Source organism: Engystomops pustulosus, chromosome 5 (genome assembly GCF_040894005.1).
Source record: "Engystomops pustulosus chromosome 5, aEngPut4.maternal, whole genome shotgun sequence".
NCBI lineage: Eukaryota > Metazoa > Chordata > Amphibia > Anura > Leptodactylidae > Engystomops > Engystomops pustulosus.
In genome coordinates this window covers 194,252,784-194,273,345 of record NC_092415.1, presented here as the reverse complement: position 1 = coordinate 194,273,345, position 20,562 = coordinate 194,252,784, and the positions used below count along the sequence as shown (strand labels likewise).

General features: G+C 42.9%; 1 protein-coding gene across 1 annotated transcript; it reads left to right on the top strand.

Moving 5' to 3' along the window:
- The first annotated feature begins 1,793 nt into the window (after positions 1 to 1,793).
- Positions 1,794 to 16,154, top strand: VIM (vimentin). The gene is made up of 9 exons (XM_072154220.1): positions 1,794 to 2,439; positions 3,142 to 3,202; positions 11,919 to 12,014; positions 12,398 to 12,559; positions 12,898 to 13,023; positions 13,264 to 13,484; positions 13,578 to 13,624; positions 14,432 to 14,517; positions 15,715 to 16,154. Exons 1-9 carry the CDS (start codon positions 1,880 to 1,882, stop codon positions 15,757 to 15,759), a joined length of 1,404 nt encoding a protein of 467 aa, XP_072010321.1. The 5' UTR covers positions 1,794 to 1,879; the 3' UTR covers positions 15,760 to 16,154.
- Positions 16,155 to 20,562: the final 4,408 nt, after the last annotated feature.

The following is a 20,562-nucleotide window of genomic DNA, read 5'->3' as shown; positions in this document are numbered from 1 at the left end:
CCTTAGGATCCTTTGTCTACAGAGCAGCACAGGCGAAATAACTTTTTTTTTTTGGATTCCTAAATTTTATCCGCAGTATAAAATGAAGGCAGTGAGTAAAACACACATAAAAATATACACTTTTAGTATAGGGGCCCCCCTAGGATGCAGAGCCCTGGCTATAAAGAGGAAACTTTTTGTCATGTTACTCAGTGTTGCCCTGGTGATGAATACACTGGGGACTGGATATGACTTCACCATCTTACAATGGGGTGAGGCAGACTTTGGCAACTAGCCAAGTCACCAGCTGTTGTGGTACTACATATACCAGCATGGCCAGCAACCTAAACCACAGATACCTACATATTCTGTGTATACTAATCGACTACAACATTTTAGAAGCAGCTTCTTCCATGACTTATCATATCCGAAAAGTTTGAAGCAAACTAATAATAAATAATAATAATTGTTTTATTTATATAGCGCACACAGATTACGCAGCGCTGCACAGAGCTTGTCACATCAGTCCCTGTCCCCAATGGGGCTCACAATCTAATCACTTACCAGTATGTTTTGGAGTATGGGAGGAAACTGGAGGACCGGGAGGAAACTCGCGCAAACAAGGAGAGAACATACAAACTCTTTTGCAGATGTTGACCCTGGGACTTGAACCAAGGTCCCCAGCACTGCAAGGCTGTGATACCTACTACAGTGGTACTACAAGTCCCAGCATGTTAACTGTATTGCTGCTTTAAGCATATATTACTTCTACATGACATTACAGGGGTACTACTAATCCCAGCATGCACATTACTATTGCTTATCAATGGTGGTGCCTGCAAAAACTTCCCATAGAAAAGCTTCTAGTTTTCCATCATCATAAGTCCATGGCATTTGCATGTGTTGGATGCTGCAGTACTACTAATCCACATTGTTAGGCATTGCACGTGATAGAGGAACACTGGTTGTGGTGGTACTACAAATCCCAGCATTGACCTTAGCCAGGCATTCTGCAATGCATAGCTATGGAAGCATCCATAGGGTGTGCCTGTGCATGTCAGAGAAGGGAGACTTTAAACTTGTAGTACTACAACTCCCAGCATGTACTTAAGTATTGCAGTAGCATAAGAAAGCTACAATGTACAGCTGTGAAAGTACATTATTACAAATCCATAGGGTTTGCACGTGCATAAGTTGGAGGAGGGACACTTTAAAGCTGTAGTACCACAACTCCCAGCATGTACTTTAGTATTACAGTAGCTTGGAATAGCTTCAATGTAAAGCTGTGGAAGTATAAGACCAAAAATTCATTGTTTGGCTTGCACACATGATGGAGGAGAGACACTTTATGGTTGTAGTACTACAACTCCAAGCATGCACTTTAGTATTGCAGTATCTTGGAATAGCTGTGAAAGTATATTAACATAGGGTCTGCATGTGCATACGTTAGAGGAGGGACACTTTTAGGTTGTAGATTTGTAGTACCACTAGTCCCAGACTGCCCCATACTGTCCTAGCATTCTGCAGTCCATACTCTAGCTGCCCCCCCTTGCACAGCCCCAGGTTTTTGCAGCAGGGAGAAGTTTCATGAAAACTTAGAAGTTAAAAAAAAAGTTTTGCAAAACTTATTAAAAAAAAAAAAGTTTCTCCCCTGCTAGGAGACAAATAAGAGATGCTCCAGCCCTGAGGTCCTGCCCCTTCTGCTGCTATTGGCTGTGGATTAGTCAAGGTCCTCATGGAGCCCTGCACATTGGTGGCCTGTGGCATCACTCCTACCCCTGAGCCGCTATCTGCAGTATAAATACCAGTCTAGGTGCCAGCTCCCTCTCCTGCTGAAGCTCTGACTGGGGACCACTGCAGCCCTGCATTGCCATCTCACACAAAGGAATAGCAGCCCACCATGAGTACCAAGTCTTCATACAAGAGGCTCTTTGGGGGGAACCCCAGATCTAGCTCCTCTGGAAGTCGCTATGTCACCTCCAGCAGTAGGTACACCCTGGGCAGTGCCTACCGCCCTGGATACAGCAGTGGTGGTGGTCTTACCAGCAGAACAGTCTACACCACATCATCCTCCCCAGGTTCCTACACCAAGTCATCAGCTGTCAGGCTGAGGAGCAGCCTTCCTCCAGCCAGGGTGACAGATAGTGTAGACTTCTCCCTGGCAGATGCCATCAACTTGGAGTTCAAAGCCAACAGGACCAATGAGAAGGCTGAGATGCAGGAGCTCAATGACAGGTTTGCCAACTTCATTGACAAAGTTCGGTTCCTGGAGCAGCAGAACAGGATCCTTCTGGCTGAATTGGAGCAGCTGAAGGGAAAGGGCACCTCCAGGGTTGGGGACCTGTATGAAGAAGAACTGAGGGATCTCAGGAGGCAAGTGGACCTTCTGACTAATGAAAAAGCCAGGGTGGAGGTGGACAGAGACAACCTATCAGACGACCTGCAGAGAGTCAGAGAAAAGTAAGTCTTGATACAATGTTGCACATTTCGTTCTAACTGTAAATATTTACATCTTTAGATACAATGTAGATGGTTAACCTTATCCTCAAATTGTTACATCATGTCCTCAAAGTGACTCATTTATGGCCAAAAAAGGGGAAAAGGTTTCTCTTTAAGAGAAATTGGGTCAGGCTTGTGTTGTGCTGCCCATTTTGGGGTAAGTGGGTTTGTTTTGGCTTGGAACAAGGGGTTTATCCAACAGTGTTGAGATTGCTGGTCCAGCAGAATAGATACAAAAACTCCAGCCATGCAGCATAATATTAGGGCTGGGAGTCTGGTGGTGCTGTGGGCTGGAGAGATCTTGGCTAGAGGACTGTCTGGTCTCTGGGATGGGTGTGGCAGGTCATTCAAACTGAATTGGGCACCGGGCCTGTTGTCCACATAGATGCTGAGAGGCGTGGGCGAGTCTCCATATACATGATATAACAATATTTCTCAATAGTTTTATACATAAATATTCTTTAGATAATAGTATAAACCTCAGTAATTCCTCCTGGCATCACCATGAATGACAAATTCACCCATAGCCACAGGTTTTAGAACGTAATATAACAGTTACAGATCCCTTTTTTCGTAGCTTACACAACTTCATTATTATGTAGCAAGTTAAACTTTTGTAGGACAAACTTTTTTCCTAATATATATTTATGATTTGGATTTTAGGCTACAAGACGAAATCATGCAGAAGGAAGAAGCTGAGAGCAATCTGCAGTCATTCCGACAGGTTTGTGGCTTTGCAGATGTGATACTCAATAACACCCTCAGGAAATGCTGCCTGACACCCATTCTTTCCTGTTTACAGGGTCAGGCTCTGCTCCATACTGCCCCCTAGGGGTATGCAGTATAAATCCAATAGTTAAAGAATCCTTAAACTTATATTCAATATTGGATGCATACAATACAGAGTAGTCATTGTGTGGACAGGATTTTTTTTTTAATGTGTTTATTATTACAGTTTTTTAACCCCATCCCCTAAAATATCTGTTAAGGGAATCAATAACTTGTCTAAGTACTTGTCTAAAAATTTGGGAGACTATTTCTGGGACTGTTGCCGAAATACTATGTATTATTAATATGCAGAGTGATGTAAAATTACCTGATCTTAGTAGTTTTTCACTAATATAAGGGGTATATTCACATGCAGCAGATTTTTCTGGTACTACCCTATTTATCAGAATGAGTCGTATAGAAATCCAAATATTTGACGCCAAAATTCTCCAATTCAGATCAATGCAACAAGATTTTAATTTGCATAAAAATGATTGCCAGATGTGATTAGACTATTAGATGACTCAGATATGAGATGCAGGCACCACACCCCGACACTGCTGGATGCTGAGGTGGCCGAGAGGAGCCCTTTCCAAAATTTCTTGACGTCACTGGCCCTGCCCAATGACCACAATAGGGGGGAGGGGAACATCCTCCACCCCTACTGCAATATGAAATATGGACAGGAATACAATCAAACAATTTTAAACTAGATATTTTAATAGAAAGACGGAATCAGAGGAAAATGCTTCCTTCTCCACTTACTTGGCGCCTCTTATGCTTCCTAATTTTTGCTGAGATCCTTCTTTTCACAAAGATGTATAGAAGCTCTTTTGGGTATCAAATTACACAGAAGTCTATGGAGAGGGAGTGAGCTACTGCAGCTAGGTCTCTCCCTACCAGCTCAGAGAACTAATAGCCCAGACCACTTACATAAAAGGTGGGGTATCCCAGTCTCCCCCTAAAGCTGATGATGTACACTAGATAAGTAACAGCCAAAGTACAAATTTCACCACTATGTTTATGGGGGTCTCACTACTCCTCTGACTTCCCAGTCTATTTGTTCTTGGAAGAACCAGAGGAGTCTAACAGCTGCCTTTCCACCCATGAAAACACATGCACACTCGGACAAGACCTGCATGTATGTGTATGAGGTGGGGATGGACAGGAGAGATAGCTGTTCTCTGATACTTTCCCTGTATGGAGATTCTTGTGAAATACTTGGTATAAAATATAAAACTTAATATAAAATCTCTTTAAAATGTAGCATTACGTTATGACAAGTCCGGGTCATAGGGGGATGGGCATGACTAGATCTTGTACTACAGCATCTATATGTGGTCACTACTGTCTTATGTCTGGGGTGAGAAATGATATATGGATTCAATGCAAACCAAAGGGGGAATCCCTGTGCCATGCTCCGCCCCCTGAGCTCCCCACTGTAGGCTTTTTTTTAAGGAATTGTCTAACTTTCACAATCTCATATGAATGAACTGATGATCTGATCGCCCCTGGATCTGACTGGTAAAATTGCAGCCCATATCCAGTGTCAGACTGGGATACCTTGGGCCCACTAGTAAAATCTGTTCTTGGGGTCCACCACAACTATCAGTTTGTCATATAATCTATTAATATGATCATATAAATACATAAGATAGTTGATATGCTCTATGCTAAATATATGAATAAACTAAAGAGAGGGCACCTTGTCCAGCACCAATTATGCAGGGCCTGGGGACCCACCTGACTCAGGGGCCCACCGGGGGATCCACCTGTTCACCTGTGGGTCAGTTCCAAGCCCGCCCATATGATATAATATTACAATGTGTCGATTCAATGTAACTCAAGACTGGGAACCTCCACTAGGTCTATAGATCCCAATCTCTACCAGTAGGAGGCACTCTTATATCCCATCCTTTTAAGAGCTGATGACCTCTTGAGACAACTCTTTAAATATAAAAATAGGGATCACCTCTTTTAAAATGCGAAAAAATAAGCTGCTTCCCGTACTTGGCATAACCAACAAACAATACACTAGGCAAAAGAAGTCAAAACCAGCCAGACATTTCTTCTATAGTGGCCTCTGCAGGTGAAATGTAGTATTGCATGATGACCATTCAATTGAATGCTTGAGCATGTAATAAGCGGTCATCTTCAGTCCTCCAAGACAAAATTCAGTCTCTGCCTTACAGAGGGAGGGTTGTCCTAAGCAGGAACCTCATGATATGATGCCTGAACCCCTTATAGGGCAAATATATATATATATATATATATATATATATATATATATATATATATACATATATATATTCCAGATCAGTTAAATGCTGCGTACTATGATACCTCTATAAAAATAAAGAATACTTTAGTCTTATGGCTGCAAAATAAGTAACTACCCCCCTAGGGTGCTGCAGGGTACATGACCCCTGAGCATTCAGTGCACATCCCCACCCATACACAATAGCATCCACTTGTGTGATCCTTAAGAACTTCTCAAGCTCATGGACCATTCCTTCACACAAAGAAGTCTCCCATATAGCATAGAGCGGCAGTCATGGTGCAATAGCCGATCTGTTTCCCCTCCTGACAAGCGCCGCAGCTTTCTCACGCCTTCACTGAGGAATGCAGCTCCGGGATCCATCCCAATCCCCTGGAATAATAGCCGGCTGTGTGCCCCTATTGTAGGGTTTGTTGCTTGCAGCAGTGTATTATGTGCGGGACACACAGGAAATTACATTCTTTATTATTTTATTAGATGCAGAAGAAGACATTCAGGATGGATGTGATCCCCCTGTATGTTCTGTAGGTCACAGACCGGATGTGATGGATGTGATCCCCCTGTATGTTCTGTAGATCACAGACCGGATGTGATAGATGTGATCCCCCTGTATGTTCTGTAGGTCACAGACCGGATGTGATAGATGTGATCCCCCTGTATGTTCTGTAGATCACAGACCGGATGTGATGGATGTGATCCCCCTGTATGTTCTGTAGGTCACAGACCGGATGTGATAGATGTGATCCCCCTGTATGTTCTGTAGATCACAGACCGGATGTGATGGATGTGATCCCCCTGTATGTTCTGTAGGTCACAGACCGGATGTGATAGATGTGATCCCCCTGTATGTTCTGTAGATCACAGACCGGATGTGATAGATGTGATCCCCCTGTATGTTCTGTAGATCACAGACCGGATGTGATGGATGTGATCCCCCTGTATGTTCTGTAGATCACAGACCGGATGTGATAGATGTGATCCCCCTGTATGTTCTGTAGATCACAGACCGGATGTGATGGATGTGATCCCCCTGTATGTTCTGTAGGTCACAGACCGGATGTGATAGATGTGATCCCCCTGTATGTTCTGTAGATCACAGACCAGATGTGATAGATGTGATCCCCCTGTATGTACTGTAGGTCACAGACCGGATGTGATAGATGTGATCCCCCTGTATGTTCTGTAGGTCACAGACCGGATGTGATAGATGTGATCCCCCTGTATGTTCTGTAGGTCACAGACCGGATGTGATAGATGTGATCCCCCTGTATGTTCTGTAGATCACAGACCGGATGTGATAGATGTGATCCCCCTGTATGTTCTGTAGATCACAGACCGGATGTGATAGATGTGATCCCCCTGTATGTTCTGTAGGTCACAGACCGGATGTGATAGATGTGATCCCCCTGTATGTTCTGTAGGTCACAGACCGGATGTGATGGATGTGATCCCCCTGTATGTACTGTAGGTCACAGACCGGATGTGATGGATGTGATCCCCCTGTATGTTCTGTAGATCACAGACCGGATGTGATGGATGTGATCCCCCTGTATGTTCTGTAGATCACAGACCGGATGTGATGGATGTGATCCCCCTGTATGTTCTGTAGGTCACAGACCGGATGTGATAGATGTGATCCCCCTGTATGTTCTGTAGATCACAGACCGGATGTGATAGATGTGATCCCCCTGTATGTTCTGTAGGTCACAGACCGGATGTGATAGATGTGATCCCCTGTATGTTCTGTAGATCACAGACCGGATGTGATGGATGTGATCCCCCTGTATGTTCTGTAGATCACAGACCGGATGTGATGGATGTGATCCCCCTGTATGTTCTGTAGATCACAGACCGGATGTGATGGATGTGATCCCCCTGTATGTTCTGTAGGTCACAGACCGGATGTGATAGATGTGATCCCCCTGTATGTTCTGTAGATCACAGACCGGATGTGATAGATGTGATCCCCCTGTATGTTCTGTAGGTCACAGACCGGATGTGATAGATGTGATCCCCTGTATGTTCTGTAGATCACAGACCGGATGTGATGGATGTGATCCCCCTGTATGTTCTGTAGATCACAGACCGGATGTGATGGATGTGATCCCCCTGTATGTTCTGTAGATCACAGACCGGATGTGATGGATGTGATCCCCCTGTATGTTCTGTAGGTCACAGACCGGATGTGATAGATGTGATCCCCCTGTATGTTCTGTAGATCACAGACCGGATGTGATAGATGTGATCCCCCTGTATGTTCTGTAGATCACAGACCGGATGTGATAGATGTGATCCCCCTGTATGTTCTGTAGATCACAGACCGGATGTGATGGATGTGATCCCCCTGTATGTTCTGTAGATCACAGACCGGATGTGATGGATGTGATCCCCCTGTATGTTCTGTAGGTCACAGACCGGATGTGATAGATGTGATCCCCCTGTATGTTCTGTAGATCACAGACCAGATGTGATAGATGTGATCCCCCTGTATGTTCTGTAGATCACAGACCGGATGTGATAGATGTGATCCCCCTGTATGTTCTGTAGATCACAGACCGGATGTGATGGATGTGATCCCCCTGTATGTTCTGTAGATCACAGACCGGATGTGATAGATGTGATCCCCCTGTATGTTCTGTAGATCACAGACCGGATGTGATAGATGTGATCCCCCTGTATGTTCTGTAGATCACAGACCGAATGTGATAGATGTGATCCCCCTGTATGTTCTGTAGATCACAGACCGGATGTGATGGATGTGATCCCCCTGTATGTTCTGTAGGTCACAGACCGGATGTGATAGATGTGATCCCCCTGTATGTTCTGTAGGTCACAGACCGGATGTGATGGATGTGATCCCCCTGTATGTTCTGTAGATCACAGACCGGATGTGATGGATGTGATCCCCCTGTATGTTCTGTAGGTCACGGACCGGATGTGATAGATGTGATCCCCCTGTATGTTCTGTAGATCACAGACTGGATGTGATAGTTGTGATCCCCCTGTATGTTCTGTAGATCACAGACCGGATGTGATAGATGTGATCCCCCTGTATGTTCTGTAGATCACAGACCGGATGTGATAGATGTGATCCCCCTGTATGTTCTGTAGGTCACAGACCGGATGTGATAGATGTGATCCCCTGTATGTTCTGTAGATCACAGACCGGATGTGATGGATGTGATCCCCCTGTATGTTCTGTAGATCACAGACCGGATGTGATAGATGTGATCCCCCTGTATGTTCTGTAGATCACAGACCGGATGTGATAGATGTGATCCCCCTGTATGTACTGTAGATCACAGACCGGATGTGATGGATGTGATCCCCCTGTATGTTCTGTAGATCACAGACCGGATGTGATGGATGTGATCCCCCTGTATGTTCTGTAGATCACAGACCGGATGTGATAGATGTGATCCCCCTGTATGTTCTGTAGGTCACAGACCGGATGTGATGGATGTGACCCCTTGTACGTCTTGTAGGCCATAGACCGAGGCAGATTACATAAGGTTCCTCTTGAGAAGTAACGGATAGAGGAAAATATGAAGTTGTGCAATGTGGAGATAGCTGATGTGGCAGCCGGACCCACCCTCAGCAATGCTTAACCCTTATGATATCATTACATTTTATGATTATATTGTAGTGTAGTCGCATTTTGTAGTATTTGAGTCACAAATTAAATTATTGGGATAGAGTGTTTCCACAATTTGTGGGAGTGACGGACCTACACTATAGACTATAAGTGTGTAACTTCAGGGATTGGGGAGGGTACAGGCATACGCAGGGCCAGATGCTTTAGGAGCCCAAAATAGGTACATGCTGCTGGATACATAGAGTTGTGGATGTAGATTACGCAGCACTGCACAGAGCTTGCCGGATCAGTCCCTGTCCGCAATGGGGCTCACAATCGAATCAACCTACCAGTATGTTTTGAAATGTGGGAGGAAACCAGAGGACCCGGAGGAAACCCACGCAAACACAGAGAGAACATACCAACTCTTTGCAGATGTTGACTTGATCTTAATTTGGGACTAATTGTGCCAGAGTATGATGCTCGCTCGATCTATAAGTGGGCTTGATAAATACGGTCAGCGTGGTGCACTGATTGGCTGCGCTGCTGGAGATCCTCTATGCCAGAGCAGAATAGAGGATAGAGATAGGGGGTAGAAGTCACAACTCCCAATATCTGCGTCTGTTGTCAGGTGTACAAGCTGTGATAAATGTAATATCTATATATCTCAGATCTATCTCTCATATAGATAGATAGATGGATGGATGTATAAATAGATATGAGCGAGAAATATGAGAAAATAGACTGATATTATATATGCAAGAGAATCATGGATAGATAGATAGATATGATATAGATGGTAGATAGACAGATATAATATAGATACATATGAGACGGAAAGATGGATGGATAAATAGATAGATAGATAGATAGATATGAGATGGATAGATAGATATGAGATGGATAGATAGATAGATATGAGAAAGATAGATATTAGATAGATAGATGGATAGATATGAGATAGATATGAGATAGATGTATAGATATGAGAGATAGATGATAGATAGATAGATAGATATTAGATGGATAGTTATAATATAGATACATATGATACAGAAAGATAGATAGATATGAGAAAATAGATTGATATTAGATAGTTATGAGATAGATAGATAGATAGATAGATAGATAGATATGATATAGATAGATATGATATAGATAGATAGATATGAGATAGATAGATAGATAGATAGATAGATAGATAGATAGATAGATAGATAGATAGAAAAAGAGAGTCCACAGCAGCACAATGTCCAGAATACCCTACATGGTATAGAGATAGATGAGATAGATGAGATAGATAGATAGATAGATAGATAGATATGAGATGGATAGATAGATAGATAGATAGATAGATAGATAGATAGATAGATAGATGAGATAGATAGATAGATGAGATAGATAGATAGATAGATAGATAGATAGATATGAGATGGATAGATAGATAGATATGAGATAGATGAGATAGATAGATGAGATAGATAGATAGATAGATGTGAGTTATATCTATTCTATCTAGTCTATCAAATATATAGACATTGTTATTATCGGTGTCTCTGAGCTCCTTTATCTTCGGAGCACCCAGTAAAACAATAGGGGATCAGTCCCTTTTGGAGCCTGTAGCAGTTCTCAGCACACAGGGGTCTTTGAGTGGGGTCTTTCATATGTAAAGACTTACTGACATGAGTAAAGTGAATCAGTAATGCACTGGGGGGATGCGGGGGATGGGGGGGTCTCTCGGTCACAGGACATAATTGGTGACTATTTCCAATACTGAAATCTTTCATTGTATAGAAAAGACAAAAGCGCTTGTTCTAGATTTATGGGAGAAGAGGACGGGACATAAAGCTGAGGACTCTGCTAGTATGGGAGAAAGTCACATAGGACTAGGCGTATAATATCAGAGGGGGATGGTTTATAGTCCCGGTTCTTGTTTATGGACGTCTTCATCTCCATCTTGAGTATCTTGATTGTTACATTTAGGTTGTAGATCCCATTAATATAAAGGATTTCCTCTGACAAATCCGATTGTTTATCATCTGTAAACAGGAATTAGATGGCTTGGATTTTACTCTTCTGATTCTTTCCTTCCTCTGTTATTCTTCTCGGAAATGAATGTATAAAGTCACGGCTGAAGGAATCCTAATCTCTTGGGATGTTTATCGGTCTTTTTAGTACTGTAGACGATTGCTAAGAATAATGGTCGATGGGACCCACTGAGACAGCTGATTGGTCTTAGATGGTCATGTGACTTCCCAACTCTTGTGGTCCATGCAGGAGTAAAGAGACCAATGGAAAACTCCTCTATAGCTTTGATTTTGGAGACAATTCTGCTTGTGTCTGAACTTCTTCCCTAAAATTTATATTACCTGGCAAAATCTAGATTCAATCTAGTGATCGGAGATAACCGTGGCTTTTTTTTACTATGAGAACTGTCAATCTATGGAATAGCCGAGCTCAGGCGCTGGTCACAGCAGGGACAGCAGAGAGCTCAGGCGCTGGTTACAGCAGGGACACCAGAGAGCTCAGGCGCTGGTCACAGCAGGGACAGCAGAGAGCTTCAAGAAGGGTCTAGATGCCTTTTTACACCTAAATAATTGATGGTTATGTTATATAGAATTGTTTCCCCTAAATCCCTTCCTCATCCAATCCCTTCCCTTCCTTGGATGAACTTGATGGACAAGTGTCTTTTTTCAACCGTATAAACTTTGATACTATGAACCAGAAGTAGGGTCTTCACCTAGGAGTAGTATCTTGACGTATAAGACACAAATCGTAATTGTACATGATGATAAATTTTTGATTTTTTTTTGCCCCCAGGATGTGGACAACGCCTCTCTGGCCCGTATCGACCTGGAACGCAAACTGGAATCTCTCCAAGAAGAAATTATTTTCCTGAAGAAGATTCATGACGAGGTAAATGAGGAATCTTCAGGAGAAGTGGACGGGTTTTTATTTTGTTTATCATGCCAAATCTAAAAATGTGCTTTCTAGACATAAAGCCAAGTGAAGGTCTCTCTTATCTGGAGTGGACTATACTGGGCAGACAGAGGTCATATGGACAACCTGTGGGTCTCCTTCTAGATAATGGAGCTTTATGGGTGTGCCTGGTGTGTACATTGTGTTCTTTACCCAATCTCCACACTATGTCCCACCCAAAGGTCCCATGTCTTACTCAACCAATCATTGATATCAAATGTGGATCTCTTCCGAAACATTGAATGTTCTCGGTGTTGAGCACCATCTTAATTTTTGTTCAAATATATTTTGCATTTATACATTTTTATCGTTTCGTTCAGGAAATCCGTGAACTTCAAGTACAAATCCAGGACCAACATGTCCAGATCGACATGGACGTCTCCAAACCAGACCTCACAGCCGCTCTGCGTGACGTCCGCCAACAATATGAGAATGTCGCTTCCAAGAATCTGCAGGACGCTGAAGAATGGTACAAGTCCAAGGTAAGAAGGACAGAAGAACCTGGATGAAGTTGTCTATGATATGCATGAATGGGTCAGGAGGGGCTTTAGTAGACTCCATATTGTCATAGTAGAAGATCACCCTTTAATATGGGTTGGACTGGCCCACCAGAGAATCAGAGGATCCCCCGATGGGCCCAGTCTCTAATGTAATAATAATCTCCAGTAGTTGAAGCCTACAAGAGGTAGATCATGGGCATGGACATTTTCTCTGGTGGACCGACTGAGTTCGACATCTCCTTTAATGATATGAATCTCAACCCTGTAATTGGACGTTATAATGTATAAGTAATCAATGAAATATTTTTTCCCTTCTGTAGTTTGCCGACCTGTCGGAAGCTGCTAACCGCAACAATGAAGCCTTGCGTCAAGCTAAGCAGGAAACGAATGACTACCGCCGACAGATCCAGGCCCTCACCTGCGAGGTTGATGCAATGAAAGGATCTGTAAGTAAAGTGATGGATCACGGATGACGTCATTTGGCGTCACGCTACGGATATTTCCAGCAGCAATTAAAAATTTACCATTGTTTCTTGTCCAAAGCTACTGTGTAGACCTGTGCGTATCTATGGTAACAGACTACAAACAAATTCTGTGTAGTCTGATCATTCAGAAATCAGAGTTGGATGGATAGGTTGCCGTTATGTGACATGACTATCCCTAAACGAGCTGTCACTGTCTTCCAGAACGAGTCTTATGAACGCCAAATGCGGGAAATGGAGGAGAACTTTGCCCTTGAAGCTGCTAATTACCAGGACACTATCAACCGCCTGCAAGAGGAGATCCAGAACATGAAGGAGGAGATGGCCCGGCACCTGCGCGAGTATCAGGAACTGCTCAACATCAAGATGGCTCTGGATATCGAAATCGCAACTTACAGAAAACTGCTGGAAGGAGAGGAGAGCAGGTGAGTATGAGGACAAGGCACATCTGGATCGGACTTGTATATTATGGAATATTTTAATAGCATTTATTTATTATGTATTTTTTTCCATTATAGGATCACCATTCCAGTCCACTCCTCCTTCTCTAACATGAGCTTGAGAGGTAAGTAGAAGTCATTGCATTGTATACTTCATGACAGCCATAAACAGTACTGCCTCACAGTGTTATATATCATCCCATAGTCTGCTAGGAACCAAACCTCTCTCTGTACTATACGTCTCTCCGTACTATACCTCTCTCCATACTATACCTCTCTCCATACTATACCTCTCTCCATACTATACCTCTCTCCATACTATACCTCTCTCCATACTATACCTCTCTCCATACTATACCTCTCTCCATACTATACATCTCTCCATACTATACCTCTCTCCATACTATACCTCTCTCCATACTATACCTCTCTCCGTACTATACCTCTCTCCGTACTATATCTCTCTCCGTACTATACCTCTCTCCGTACTATACCTCTCTCCATACTATACCTCTCTCCATACTATACCTCTCTCCATACTATACCTCTCTCCATACTATACCTCTCTCCATACTATACCTCTCTCCATACTATACATCTCTCCATACTATACCTCTCTCCATACTATACCTCTCTCCATACTATACCTCTCTCCGTACTATACCTCTCTCCGTACTATATCTCTCTCCGTACTATATCTCTCTCCATACTATACCTCTCTCCGTACTATACCTCTCTCCGTACTATATCTCTCTCCATACTATACCTCTCTCCGTACTATACCTCTCTCCGTACTATACCTCTCTCCGAACTATACCTCTCTCCGTACTATACCTCTCTCTGTACTATACCTCTCTCTCCGTACTATACCTCTCTTATCTATGTATATCAGTTTTTTCCCCCTAACATGTAACTAACCTTTTGTTTTGCAGAAACTAACCTGGACTCTCACCCCATGGAATCCACCCACTCCAAAAGAACTCTTCTGATCAAGACTGTGGAGACCAGGGATGGTCAGGTAGGTAGCACAGGGTACACCGACCCTCTTGTATATCCAAAGGGGAGGGGCTAATTAACCGTTTTCTGGTAAAAGGGAGTGTGGAAGTTAGTAATAGTTGAAAAAATTGATTTCATGGTTGAATTCAGTTGTCTTCTGGCTTCACACCAAAAATTTCCCAACATTCATTTATGGCAAAGGTTTGGTTCTCATAAAGTATCTTGTAGGGTTTTAAGGGGTACAACATTTTAATAAAATATCCATAGAATTGGTCCTCAGTGTTATATTGGGGAAGGTCCAACATCGAGGTCCCCTATAGATCAGAGGATACATAGAGAATGGAATAGTAAGCAGACAGCACCATTCTATATGTAGTGGTCAGACCAGGTTATTGCAAACAGGGGTGGAATTACCAGGAGGGTGCCCAGATAGTCATAGGACACAAATTCACCAAAACTAGGGATGAAGTCCTTGGCCCAGGCTCAGCTCCCCTTCTTCTGCTTCTGGGTTTGTTCTCTCCCCATCTAACTATCCCCCAAATCATCTGATCTATAGAGGTGCTGGTTAATGGACACCACCAATCTCATATTGATGACCAAACATTAGGAGCCTAGAAATTCCCTTATGGGAAATCTACCATCAAAATCTACCATAAACCAGGGACATTACTCATAGATCCAGGCACCGTGACTGTGGTAATCTCCTAATATTTGTCATCCATGGCCTCCTCCCTTCTAAAATCAACTTTGAAAATTATGAGCCAGAAAGGCTACTGAGGGTGTTACCATAACCCCTCGGTGCTGTAGCTTCACAGGCTGTTACACGGTGCAGGAGCATTCCACCCTTCTCACACTGTGTGAGATTACAGCAGGTAGAGGGAGTAGGAAATTGCTGAGTGAGCCTGTGAAGCTGCAGCACTGATGGGCTCTGGTAACACCCCCAGAGCCCTTCTGGCTCATTAGCATAATTTTGAAAGTTGATTTTAGAAGGAAGAAGGTCATGGATACACATATAAGAAGATTACCACAGTCACATTATGTCTCTGATTTATTATGCTTGATTTTGATGGTAGATTTCCTCTTATTCCCTACAATATAAAGCTCAGTTGTTGGGGGGGTGTCCTTCTACAAGCTCGCTGACCGACTCTAGTATCAGAATAAAATTAATTTATCTGATTATAATACACATTAAACTAATGATATCATTTTAATTTATCAGGTTATTAATGAAAGCTCCCAACAACATGATGACTACGAGGACTGAAACCTGAACCCGCCCCCGAGGATCCTTGACCAGCGACATCATATTGTCCCCTGTGTTTAAACTTTGAAGAAATCCAGCTTTCAAGTGCCTTTTGCTGTTACTTCAAGAGCGGGAGGATAGACTTTCTACAGGAGCGGTGGTAGGCAACCTGTAGCTCGCCAGCGCCTGGGCATGCTGGGACTTGTAGTTCCTCCCTTGGCTGGGGAGCTATAGATTGCCATAGAGGGGGATTAGTCTTTGGGGTTTTGCAGAGTGATGGCAGTGGTCTAGTTTACACTTCTTACTAGCAATATCTCGTGCTGCAATACTGTTTTTAAAAAAAAAAACATTCCCAAGAAAAGCTTTTTACTTCCAGACGACCTGTCAGTGCTTTAAATAAATCTCTAGAAATATAATCTGCCTCGTGTCTCGTTACTTCATCTGGTGGTGGGGTAAATTGGTGTTATCTGGTAAGGTCAGAAGAGGTGACCCCGGACAGAAGGCCCTATTACAGGCACATGGCCTGGCTGCTGCCTGTAGCTTTCCCTTTAAGATATGTCAATAGGTCACATTTGGTCAACAGACCGGGAACTGCAGGGATATTACCCAGCTAATCCCAATATACAGTGTAATATATATCCAGCTAATCCCATTATACAGTGTAGTATACATTCAGATAATCCCAATATACAGTGCAGTATATATACAGCTAATCCCAATATACAGTGCAGTATACATCCAGATAATCCCAATATACAGTGTAATAGATATCCAGCTAATCCCATTATACAGTGTAGTATATATCCAGCTAATCCCTATACACAGTGCAGTATATATCCAGCTAATCCCTATACACAGTGCAGTATATATCCAGCTAATCCCTATACACAGTGTAGTATACATCCAGATAATCCAAATATACAGTGTAGTATACATCCAGCTAATCCCCATATACAGTGCAGTATACATCCAGCTAATCCCCATATACAGTGCAGTATACATCCAGCTAATCCCCATATACAGTGCAGTATACATCCAGCTAATACCCATATACAGTGCAGTATACATCCAGCTAATACCCATATACAGTGTAGTATACATCCAGCTAATACCCATATACAGTGCAGTATACATCCAGCTAATCCCCATATACAGTGCAGTATACATCCAGATAATCCCCATATACAGTGCAGTATACACCCAGCTAATCCCCATATACAGTGCAGTATACACCTAGCTAATCCCCATATACAGTGCAGTATACACCCAGCTAATCCCCAAATACAGTGCAGTATGCACCCAGCTAATCCCCATATACAGTGCAGTATACACCCAGCTAGTCCCCATATACAGTGCAGCATACACCCAGCTAATCCCCATATACAGTGCAGTATACACCCAGCTAATCCCCATATACAGTGCAGTATACACCCAGCTAATCCCCAAATACAGTGCAGTATGCACCCAGCTAATACCCATATACAGTGCAGTATACACCCAGCTAGTCCCCATATACAGTGCAGCATACACCCAGCTAATCCCGATATACAGTGCAGTATACACCCAGCTAATCCCCATATACAGTGCAGTATACACCCAGCCAATCCCCATATACAGTGCAGTATACACCCAGCTAATCCCCATATACAGTGCAGTATACATCCAGCTAATCCCCATACACAGTGTAGTATACACCCAGCTAATCCCCATATACAGTGCAGTATACACCCAGCTAATCCCCATATACAGTGCAGTATACACCCAGCCAATCCCCATATACAGTGCAGTATACACCCAGCTAATCCCCATATACAGTGCAGTATACATCCAGCTAATCCCCATACACAGTGTAGTATACACCCAGCTAATCCCCATATACAGTGCAGCATACACCCAGCTAATCCCCATATACAGTGCAGTATACACTCAGCTAATCCCCATATACAGTGCAGTATACACCCAGCTAATCCCCATATACAATGTAGCATACACCCAGCTAATCCCCATATACAGTGGAGTTACATCCAACTCCCTTCACCATAATGTTGTGACATGTACCACTTTTTTAGTAAGTATCCCTGGCTCCAGTAGTGGATTATAATACAGGCGGTTTGTGCGGTAGCCTGGGGCCAAAACCTTCCGCCCATAGGCACCCAATCCATCCACCAAATTTTATCCCGAGAAGGATTTTCACCCATAAAAATAATAGTACATCTGTTCCTTCTCTCAATACTCATGTACACAAGAGCCATTTCAGGACCTTTAAAGGTCCACCAAAGTTCCTAAGTCCCGGGGTTACATACAAGATAGGGTCAGGAGGTTTGTTCTTAAGTTGAATTTGTATGTAAGTCGAAACTGTATATTTTATAATGGAAGTTTGCCCCAGTGACAATTGCAGTTTCAAAATTTTTGCTGTCATTGGACTAAGGATTATCCATAAAGCTTCATTACAGACACCTTACAGCTGATCATTACAGTCTGGGACTATAGTAACATCCAGAGAGCTTTACCTGAGGTCACAGTGGCCAGAGGGGTCCGTCTGTAACTATGAGTTGTCTGTAAGTCGGGTGTCCTTAAGTAGGGGACCTCCTGTATTGCTTGGACATCAGTAACAGGCACGGACAGTCAGCAGGATACTGACAGGACCCCTGTAACAGAAATAATAATCAGGGACAAGGTATAGGCATCAGTATACTGACAAGGACCCGTCATGAAGAGCCAGTCAGAAGACTACTGACAGGACCCCTACAAATACATATAAGACTATAAGATTGCAGGGCCATTGGTATAATACATATCTACCACTGGAATCAAAAATAACAGTTTATCCTCTGGGGTCAACATCAACCACATCACCTAAGTCATTTGATATATAAAAGATGCCCCCCCTGTCACTCAGTGGAGACACCCAATGTCACTAAGGGCTTTGTGCCAGTTTTCTGTAAGGCTTTGCACATTCTTTCTAGTGATAACTGCTTGCACAGGTATTTATAGGGAACCTGTCAGCAGAATGACCTAATAAACCACTACTAGTATGTTGTAATGCAGCTAATCACCTTCCTTTCTTTCATGGCCCCACATGGTGGCATCATCCAGAAAATCACCTTTGAAGTGAGATGTGAATTAGTTGTACAAAGTCAAGGAGGCGGAGAATTTAGCACTGAAGTCAAGCTCTCCCTGCCTAGAATGTCCCCTTCACTGTAATTGATTAGTCCTGCATCCAGAAACATCATTAGGCAGATCTCCTGAAGTCCGGTACGTGATGTCAATCACATGGGAGGATGTGGGGAGAGCTTGACTTCAGTGTTAAAATCTCCGCCTCCTGGACTTTATGCCAGTTTACATCTCACTTTAAAGTTGATTTTCTGGATGATGCCACCACACTGATCCATGAAAGAAACAAAAACTAGAAGGTGTTCAGCTGCAGGACAACATACTAGTAGTGGTTTATTGAGTCCATTTCTGATGACAGGTTCCCTTTAAGAAGCGTCCGAGACACATATGTGTCACACACAACTGTTTTATGTTCCGGCTGCACTATTCTTCACGCGACACAAATTTCTGCACTGAAGGGGGCGCTCCGGTGCCCAGTCGGACCGTGCACCACATTTTATCATGCAAAGTCCGACAGAAATGTGTCACACGGTGCACCGAAAAAATTTGGTGCACTCTGTCAGAGCAGTGCAGGGGGTGCCAGATTCATTAAGAACGGGTACCAGAAATCCTGAATCTGGCGCCCCCTGCACACTACACAGGTAACTGCACACAGCACACACTGCACTGTATGGCAGGGACCTAGTAATGATTTGTGTCATGTAGGAATTAAAGAGATCCTTGTCCCCTAAGAAATATAAGATTTATTTTTAAAAATCCTCAATCGCAAAAAACTAAAACTTTTATGTTCTTTGAATTAATTGAATTGAAAAAATTTGCATTAATAATAAAACATAGACAATTTTATAGAGATTTTATATGGATTCAGATTGACTACAACTGTAAGAAGCTGTAGCATAACCTGTTATTTATGATAGGGAGGAGGTTCAAAGTTTAGAAACAATTAGGAGAAAAAAACAGTGTGCAAGATTTGTTTGTTTTTGTTTTTTTGATGGAAAATCACTAATAGAATTGTCATGGGCAGCACGGTAGCTCAGAGCTTGGCACTACAGCCTTGCAGCGCTGGGGTCCTGGGTTCAAGTCCCATCCAGGTCATCATCTGCATCCGGTTCCCTCCCACACTCCAAAACATACTGGTAGGTTGATTAGATTGTGAGCCCCATTGGGGACAGGGACTGATTTGGCAATCTCTGTGCAGCGCTGTGTAATCTGTGCACTATATAAATAAAGGAATTATAATTACTATTATCATTCTAGTCAAAACTTTTAGAATCTCTGTCTTCTAAATAGCAAGAAAAACCCATAAAACTCAGTTTTACTTTTATTCCCTGACGTTCATATAGAGCCACAAGTTACAAAGTTGTTCCACGTTGGAGTTGACAGCGGAATATTCCGTAATTGACATCATTTAGATGTAATGATTTTGACGCTTTCCATGGTTTCTATACATTTTCCTAACGAAAACAATCTGGAGGGATGGAAATGTTCCTGGGTAATGGCTTCCAGTTGTGTGTGTAGTGCCTGATGTCTGCTAACAGATGCTATGTAATGGTATAACATGGTGACTGTAAGAGTATACAGCAGCGGAGAAACGACTACCCTCAGCATGCCATGATAAACAGAATAAGGGAATGCTGAGAGTTGTAGTCTCCTAGCACATCTCTGCTTGTCACAGGGTGCACAAGATACAGAATAGTATGTGGTAGGAAA

What these genes read in the sequence shown, in the direction of transcription:
- VIM (XM_072154220.1), top strand. Translation starts at nt 1,880, where the DNA reads ATGAGTACCAAGTCTTCATACAAGAGGCTCTTTGGGGGGAACCCCAGA. An exon ending in TTGATGCAATGAAAGGATCT is followed by an intron (nt 13,024 to 13,263) that starts GTAAGTAAAGTG and finishes ACTGTCTTCCAG; the next exon opens with AACGAGTCTTATGAACGCCA. An exon ending in CTCTAACATGAGCTTGAGAG is followed by an intron (nt 13,625 to 14,431) that starts GTAAGTAGAAGT and finishes TTTGTTTTGCAG; the next exon opens with AAACTAACCTGGACTCTCAC.